This window comes from Vulpes lagopus, chromosome 22 (genome assembly GCF_018345385.1).
Source record: "Vulpes lagopus strain Blue_001 chromosome 22, ASM1834538v1, whole genome shotgun sequence".
Taxonomy (NCBI): Eukaryota; Metazoa; Chordata; class Mammalia; order Carnivora; family Canidae; genus Vulpes; species Vulpes lagopus.
The window spans coordinates 17,904,159-17,913,040 of NC_054845.1; the positions used below are offsets into that span (position 1 = coordinate 17,904,159).

Below are 8,882 nucleotides of genomic sequence, written 5' to 3' on the forward strand. Positions count from 1 at the left end.
TAGCTCATTAAAAAAAAAAAAAAAATGGAGATGAATGAATATAGTCTTTCTTTTTCCTGGACAGTTGCTGACTGTGGATTCCTCTGTGGAATATTTTACTCCAAAAACTATTTGTAGATGACTCTCCTTTTGCAAAGGCAAAGCAGAAATTACCTGTTAACCAAATAAGCACATTGGCATCATCCACAGGATTACAATGTTCTCTGGGGCACGATACATTTCCTTTTCCTTTTTCACCTCCCATTCCCATTATAAATACCTATTATACATGCATGCAGAATGAAAATGGATCATGGGCCCATGACACTATTTTCAGCCTCACCCAACACTGAAGTAGCAACCACTGTCAGGAATCATTTTTGCATATAAAAGACACACATACACAGTAATTTGGGGGGAGCAGGTGGTGGTTTTTATCAGTCGTGCAATACGAGTGCAGCTATTCAATTAAGTTTCTGAATTCTACTGATAGCCTAATTATGTTGCTGGTCTTTTAAATCTAAAATCTTTTCTTAAAGAACATTTAATTGTCTACCTGTGTGACTATTCATTTACTCAGTAGTCACAGAGACTTCAGGCTGCAAACATGTGTTGAATGTGCCCCTTCACCCAAATGGATTCTGTGTCTGATGTGTTTGGTATCTGTCCATCTTATTTTCATTTAAATCAGAATTTTAACAAAGGTGTTCCCATCCATGTGATAGAGTTGTTTGTGTTTGTTTGTCACCACCTTTTCCCTTCCCCTTGGAAAAAAAAAATTGAGATTAGAATACGACACCATTAACCTTTTGGTGGCTTCCAAACCAGGGGTGTGATCGAACCAATGTTTTGCTGAATGATAGATACAGCATCAGTGACTAAAAACAAAATCTCAATTTTGGCAGCTTGGGGCTACACAGCCTCATCCTCCCTCCCAAACCCTTGAAATCTCCCATCCCAGAGATCCTTTTCCCATCCTTCCTTCAAAGATAATGGTATCTTTGAAGTGACTGTTTCATAGAAGTGATTTTGGCTAACACCCACCAGAGGACAGTCACCTGTACTCTCTCTGGGGCGCACTAACACTGTTGATGCTTGACAGGGTGGCAAGTGTACAGAGTGAACCTGGCCAGCAGAATCTCCTCATTCAGCAGCCGCTGGGGAGGAAGAGGGGCCTGAGGCAGGTAAGCAGACCTAGAAAGGGTGGGAGAGTCATCTTATGAAACAGAAGCTCTATCTAACTTGTAATTCCTATGTATATGAAAATCATTTTTTTGCCTTCTCCCCACCTGAAATAATCAGTACAGATCAACTTTATAAACGTAAGTACTTGGGAAAGCAGGGAATTTTTAGCTTCTAGTTTAACTTCTTAGTAAAGCTGATTACTTAATAACATAAGCAGGCTATACTTCCATTTGTTCCCTATCTAGAAACCTTTCCCAACCAAAGTTACTGAGCCAGAAAGATTTGTTATAAAGTTGATGTAAGACCTGTTTCTGTACAGAGGCATAGACACAGTTGTCCTTTCTTCATTGCAAGATCAATGATTCAGGTTAAACTTGAAATCAAAGTAAAGATCATCTTTACACATTTCCTCAGGTGGGGTCCCTTTACTCTCTACATACAAATTTAAATGAGCCTTTGTACAGTTGCTTTGATTGGGGCTTCCCAATATTGATTTGGATTGCAGATGCTTTCTCAGGATCTGAAATTTTTTCATCAACCTCCCCTTGAGAGTTAGCGTGTGTTTAACTACAAGTTTTATTTTATTTTATTTTTAAAGATTTTATTTATTTATTCATGAGAGACACGGGGGGTGGGGTGCAGAGACACAGGCAGAGGGAGAAGCAGGCTCCATGCAGGGAGCCCGAGGTGGAACTTGATCCCGGGTCCCGAGGATCATGCCCTGGGCCGAAGGTGGCTCTAAACCACTGGGCCACCTGGGCTGCCCCTTAACTACAACTTTTAGATGAGCTAAGGCTGATCGATAAGCAATACTTATTTGTTTTGAATCTTGAAATTGTCACATTGACTATTTTAAAATATGTCAATTCATGTCCTTGGACTACATAAAGAACTAATGATCGGGAGGTGGAAATGGTTAAAGGGGGGGGGATGCCAGGTTCAAATAATCATCCCATATGCCTAAAGAGGTTTATTTTACTGGCTAGAAATACAAGCATCCACAGAAACCCATACAGGAAAGAATACACCATAGTCAGAATCCTCTGAGCACAGAGTTTCCTCCCAGGCAGTTAGAACCCTCTTGCTAGCTTTATTTTGCCTATTCTCTTCAGCTAAGACGTCCTCTACTGTCACGTCAGAAGACGCAGACTGAACCCAAAAACCGCCATGGGGCCCGGCTGTCAACCACACGCAGGAGTATTCAACCTAAGACGAAGCCGGCTGGTGAGGCCTCCCATGTCCCTTCTGACTGTCCCATTGACACGATGCCAGGCAACGCAGTTGGGAAGGTCTGCAGCCCCTGAGCTCATGCTCAGGATAAGGGAAGAATTTCCCAGAATGTTTGAGTGCCTTTTCTTCTTTTCACCTTTCCTACCTATCGCTATCCCATGTGCCTAGGGAAACGGAACAATCCAAGGTAAACCACAAATGCTAGGAGATTTGATTCTAGAAGGTTGTGTTTTCTTTACCCAACCCAGGAACTGAGTTTGTTATGTGTCTTACTGAAGACAAAGAAATGATGAATGATAGGGACTTCTCAGTCTTGTTGGTAGCTGTTATGAGTGACGACTACGTTCACCTAATGCTCCATGGAGGTCTGGTTTTAAGCCATTTATGTAATAATGATTTTTTTTCTGCCCAAGGCCTACTCTTTATAAGAAAGGAGGTGAAATCAAACAAAACATGTACATAATAGTCAAATATACTCTCATTTATTTAATAAGCCAGCAGTGTCTTTATGAAGAAAAGCCAGGAAACCATGGTTAAAGCAAATGATTTAGCACTGACGATATATTTTTTCCCTATTTACTGCTTTACTTCTGACCTACAGCAGATCAGAAACGTTCTGTGACCTTCATTGAGGCTCAGCCGGAACCAGCAGCTGCCCCACCAGAAACACTTCTGACCACAGGCCAGTTACAAGGCTGCAGCCCAGCCCCATCTAAGAAGCCAGAAGGAATGGGCAAACCAGTCCTCACGTCTTCCCCTGCCATTGTAGTTGCTGATCTTCACAGCCTGTCTCCCAGGCAGGTGAGGGCTCTAAAGAAACAGGCAAGGCTTGCCCCCTGCATCCTTACCTATAGGACAACATAGATACCATATTGTTAAGTCTGAATCTGTAACATTTTGTTACCCAGACAGGCAATGGTCCTGTTGTCATGAACAAGATCGTCCATATAACGTATGTGGTCAGGAATACATCTACTTAAGAAGGAATAAGAGAAACCTTGGTATTCTTTGTTATGAAAAACCTAAGAGAAAAATATTTCACAACGGAAATAACCATTGAAAACCACTATATGACACCTGGTTGAAAGATAGTTCAATTTAAGAGGAAAATAAAGTGTCTAATTCAGAAGCCTTTGAATAGTCACCTGTATCGCATCAGATGAGAGGAACTCTCTATTCCAATCTTTTCCCTCATTATTTTGATTTTTTTTTCTTCTTTCAGTATTTATAAATGGATTCCCATAGGTCCCGTGTCCTTCCCAGTGGTATTTAAAGAAGGCTAAGGGGCAATGTTATTGCATATGTTTGTATAGTGTTTAATGGTTAACAAGCATGGTAACACCATCATCTCCTCTTATCCTCAGTCTTACCTTGTAGTGTAGGGCATAGAGCGCACTCCTGCTGCAGGTTAGCAAACAGGCTTGCAAGGGTGGAAAGGTCCCTATGAGAGCTCCCACGTAGCAAAAGAGAGAGCTGGGACTGGCCATGAGATTCCTTGTTCAGCTTTAGGTGGACAACAACACTTTTAATCCTCTTCCCTCACACCTGTCCTGCCTCTCTATGATGTTATGATCCTTTTGATGACAGAGGGAGCCTCTCCCCACTGAAGAAGGAGAAAAGAAAGAGGACACAGAAGTCCAAGGTGCTCCAGCACACAGCCCCCTCTCTACGCAGCTCTCAGCCCCTGATGAATTCACAGGCCTTGAGACATCCATCCTCCTACAGCATGGAGACACCGTCCTTCACATCAGTGAGGAGCATGGCATGGAGAACCCCCTGCTGTCCAGCCAGTTCGCCCTTACACCCACCGAGCTGGGGGAGACTGACGGAGACCTAGACGAGTCTCATGTTTAATCCTGTGTCTTGTAAGAGTGGCAGGTGTAGACAAGATGTGGGAGGGATCACTTCACTAAAGGTGAATACTTTTGCTTGGGAAAGATGAAAACACAGCACTTTACATCCAACGGGTGACACAAATCTCAGTAGATTTTGCTGCTAATGCGCACGTTGTTTCATAAACATCTTTAAAAAATTGATGGCTAAGATAATTTGGTTGTGTGAAGACCATAAAAACCAGGGAAGAAATAAGAGGAAAGAGCCATTTCACTGCACATTGTTTATGATTCAAGAAGCCTTGAGCAGTTAAAAATATATACTATTATGGAGCTGCTTACCTAGAAATATTAACAAATATGTTCTAAAAAGAGAGTGCAATTTTTGAGATTACTCACATTATACATCTCATGCAAATGTTTATTTTTATAGTTTCAAAAATATTAAATCAGGTGGCTGTATGAGTAGCTATTTACATAAGAAATCAATAAGGAAAATAATAGTTTGAGGAGACTAATAAATAAGCCTGCAGCCATTTTTGCTTTGATCGACAATACAGCCACTTTCAAGAAGAAAAAAAAATACTATTTTTAAAGCTGTGGATTTTTCAATATTTATTTTTCAACCGTCATTTATCTTGCATGTTGTAAATCAAAATGCTAATGCCCTAAGATCATTCAATTTCACAACCACGTTAGAGAGAAAATATTCTAAACCTACTCAGACGTAATTTTGAATTAAGAACCTAAACAGCCTATACTATGATAAAAACTCAATGTAAATAGAATAGCTAGAAAGACGGTATTCTTACTTCTAGCCATGACCACATCAATGCCAAGATTAGGAGATATTGGAAGATGTGATTACAGTATCCTGTGCCTGCCCTTCAGGGCCTATTTTCAGATATTAAGGTTATTATTAGAATTGGTTCAATAAAATAACTTTATCTCAATGTTAACAATTTTCTTAGGATCCTTTAGACATCTCCGTTGATAAGGAAAAATTATAAAGTGAGCAATCTCTTTATAGACACAGCTTGTGTATTTTTACTTTAACTTGAAGTTTAATTACTTCAAGAGAAGCATAAAACTTAGGAGGCTTGTGAGGCCATATCTAGTGTGTTACTGATCCTGTAGTAGGGCTTGGCATCATATAGTTCAGAACTGAATTTCAAAATTTTAACAGTTTACATTAGGAAACTGTTGCATAACTACTAAGCATATAAAAACTCATATGTACCTACATTGGTGTGGGGTGTGTGTGTGTGTGCGTGTGTGTGCATTTTTCTAGTCCTCCAATTCAAGTTACAGATTTTGATTATATTGCAATGAATTGAAAACACGTTCTGTATGCTTCAACTTCAACTATGTTGGCTATGAAAAGTATGTTTATAGAGAGGAGATCTGCTGAACTCACCCAAATCACAAAGAAAAATTATTTTTTTGGTTAGAATTGCTTATTAAATAGGGATTGCTTCTGTCATGATTTATACTTTCAAACAGAATTTGGGGTTTTGATCCCATTTACTAAGAGAATGAAAGATATCTGTGAGTTACAGATAATGAACAAAATGAAAAATTTCAAATCTCACATTTGAGAAAATAGAGGGGGGTATGTGGCCTCTTTTAATGTTTTCCAAAATTTTCCGAACATTTACTTAATGCTGAATTAATTCTCAAGTGCAGAAATATACATATAAAGTGGTTTTATGATTCTTTCTAAGCTGATGTATTTTGCCTGTTAAAAATTATGCTGCTCAATTAGTGTTAGAGGCCTTATGTTTGGTAATGACAAGTGTCTGGGCTACATGAGTCTCTATATATGCGTGCACTTTGTTCCAGTTTTTTGATTCTTGATCCAAATTCTCTACGTATAATTGTATCAAGTATTCAAAAAGTAAAGGGGTCAAAGAAGATTGTTGAATATCTGAGAATTCTAAATACCTTTACGTGTATTTAAAAAGTACTAGGCTGTTTTGAACATGATTACGCTGGCGTTGTCTGCCTTTCAGCCTGACTCCTTCACTCTAGTGTCATGGAAGTCTGTCGGAAACTTTTTTAATAAGCTAAGTATTGTTGTACCTTGCAAAAAAGCCTCCACTCTGAGAAACAGGGCCTTAGAGAGTGGGGATGTTTTCATACTGGGACTCCTGAGGTTTTGCAGATATGTGCAGCTGTTCCGTTTAAGGTGCCCTTAAATGTGTAGAATGTAATGTGTTGAATGTTTATGTGTATTGATAAAGTATTTATATGTATGTGCATAAAACTGTCACAAGATGTATTCTCAGGAGTACTGTTACCTGGAGTTTGAAAGAATAACTATTTAAAAAACACATTTGGGGAAGATCAGGAAAAAAGTTCAATATAATTAACAATTTTTTATAATCAAAATATTATTGAGTAGATGACTAAAAATTACTATATATGATAAATACCGATTAGATTATTTCTTAAGCTATGATGCTTAATGATATTTATCTTGTTTAAAGGAAAAGCAAAACAGGCACCTACTTCCCGTGTATAAAAAAAATTGGACACAACCAAGAGGGTTGCTTCTTCTGAAATTAACTTTTGAGAGACCTTGGAATAAACATGTATCATCCATGATAGTGGGTATAGATTTATACCACTTGGATTCAATTAAAGCAGTTCAAATCCTGGATACAGCATTTTCTATAGCAAAAATTTTACTTTCATTTTTCAGTATTTGCTGCTTTCTATCAGTCTATTAGATATTTGATTTTTCCAAAAAGGAAACTGAGCTATTGAGGGCACTGGGACAAGTCACTGAGAACCACATTGTCGAAAGGCATAATTGGGCATGACAGTGGTGAAAGAAAAGAAATATTTGGTGCTTGGGTGTTAGGGCCTGTTGCACAGGCTGGGAATAACTGGCTTGCTATTTCATGCCTGCAAGAGAACGTAAGGCAGGGTGACATCTCCTCCCTTCTTTGATATCTGTCCCTTTAGTCCATAAAGAACATTCTTCACTCTGCTGCCTAGCTCTAAGACTATCTAAGATGAGACTAAGGTGTTTATAGGGACCAACCGGGAAGAAAAGGTCGTAAGTGGAATTACAGTCCAAAATGCAAACTAAATACCCTTCCTCAAGTTATACAGGATACGTTATTAAGTCTCTGGAATTTGCTGCTATCACACCGAGTCATGCTGTTGCCCTGTGACCTCACACTTCCAATTCCATGGCCTTGTCTTGGCAGTGAGTAGAAAGTCCCACTTCCTCATTTACTTTAGTGGGTCTTAACTGCAGCATTTCAGAAACACAGTTTGGTTTGACACTCAGGACAATAAAAACCAAGGGCAGAATGTATTTGGAAAAGCTTAAGACAAATTTACTTATATTATTTCAGGATCATTTAGCATTACAGATCAATGTACCTCCATAATATTTTTCAATAGTCACTGTGACTGCAGGATGAAAATCCTTTATTAGCCATTTTATAGGTAAAAACAAAAGATTGATTACACAGCCAACTTCCCTCAGATGACTTTGAAGTCTGTTATGAATACTGAATGACCAAAGAGCATGGGAAAAAAATGCATATGAATAAATACTGAAACGTTTATGAAAGATATTTATGAAAGATATTAAGACCTCTGTGTTTGAATATGCACATATAATAAAATAAAGCTAAAAACATTTAAGATGCCTGATTCAGTTTCATTTCTCATTTCTCAACATAGGGAATAGGTCAACTCATTGGAGGAAAGTGTTCCTTTTGCATCCCTGGGGTGTGCCCGGGCGTCTCTTCTCAAGCCCCGTGGTCTGCTGGAGGTCACCCTTCAGTTAGACACCTCCAGTTCTTCTCTCCAACCCATCCGAGCTCCATTTTTCTCAAGCTTTCCACCCATATATTTCAAAGTAAAGCAGAATGGGCTTCTGGGTATCCCAGCTTGATTTCTCTGCCCGGATTTGTGACCTGCTGGAATAACTGGCAGATTTCCCGGGAGGAATGGGAAGGAACCGGTTGCCCTCTGAATGCGGCCAGAACCACGTGGCGTCCAAGTCCCCACCAGCTGTCTTGTAATAGTACAAATGTGTACAAATAGTACAAAGTGCCCATTCTCTACCATCTAAGCTATGCTCTTGCTAAATCCCCTTTTTTCCCTCACACGGTTTTATTTCAGCTCGTCCTGACTCAATGACCCTAGACACACTTAAGCAGAGGCACAGATCCTCTCTCTTCCAGATTGAGTTTGGACAGCAAATGTATTAGTTTGTCAGCGAACATGACTGAGAGAGAAAGCAGACGGTTAGAAGGTTGAGGGCCGGAAGTCAAGAAGGAAAATAGTAATAACCACCCCGATTTGGGTTTTTTTGTTGTTGTTGTTAATATTTTTTATTTCAACTCAAATATATTTCCTATTTCCCTTTTTGAAAAAAAAATTTTTATTGGAGTTCAATTTGCCAACATATAGCCTAACACCCAGTGCTCATCCCATCAAGTGCCCCCCTCAGTGCCCGTCACCCAGTCACCCCCACCCCTGCCCACCTCCCCTTCCAGCACCCTTTGTTCATTTCCCAGAGTTAGGAGTCTCTCATGTTCTGTCTCCCTCACTGATATTTCCCACTCATCCTCTCTCCTTTCCCTTTATTCCCTTTCACTAATTTTTATATTCCCCAAATGAATGAGACCA

At 39.5% G+C, this 8,882-nt stretch overlaps 1 protein-coding gene across 4 annotated transcripts in view; it reads left to right on the top strand.

Moving 5' to 3' along the window:
* UNC80 (unc-80 homolog, NALCN channel complex subunit) overlaps window positions 1-7,884 on the top strand; it is a 222,738-nt gene extending 214,854 nt beyond the window's left edge. For all 4 annotated transcript variants that reach the window (XM_041737717.1, XM_041737715.1, XM_041737716.1 and 1 more), the window contains 4 exons: window positions 1,082-1,163; window positions 2,277-2,388; window positions 2,996-3,195; window positions 3,982-7,884. In XM_041737717.1, coding sequence (XP_041593651.1) covers window positions 1,082-1,163; window positions 2,277-2,388; window positions 2,996-3,195; window positions 3,982-4,248 — 661 coding nt within the window. In that variant the 3' untranslated portion in view covers window positions 4,249-7,884. The remainder of the gene's footprint in view (window positions 1-1,081; window positions 1,164-2,276; window positions 2,389-2,995; window positions 3,196-3,981) is intronic.
* Window positions 7,885-8,882: the final 998 nt, after the last annotated feature.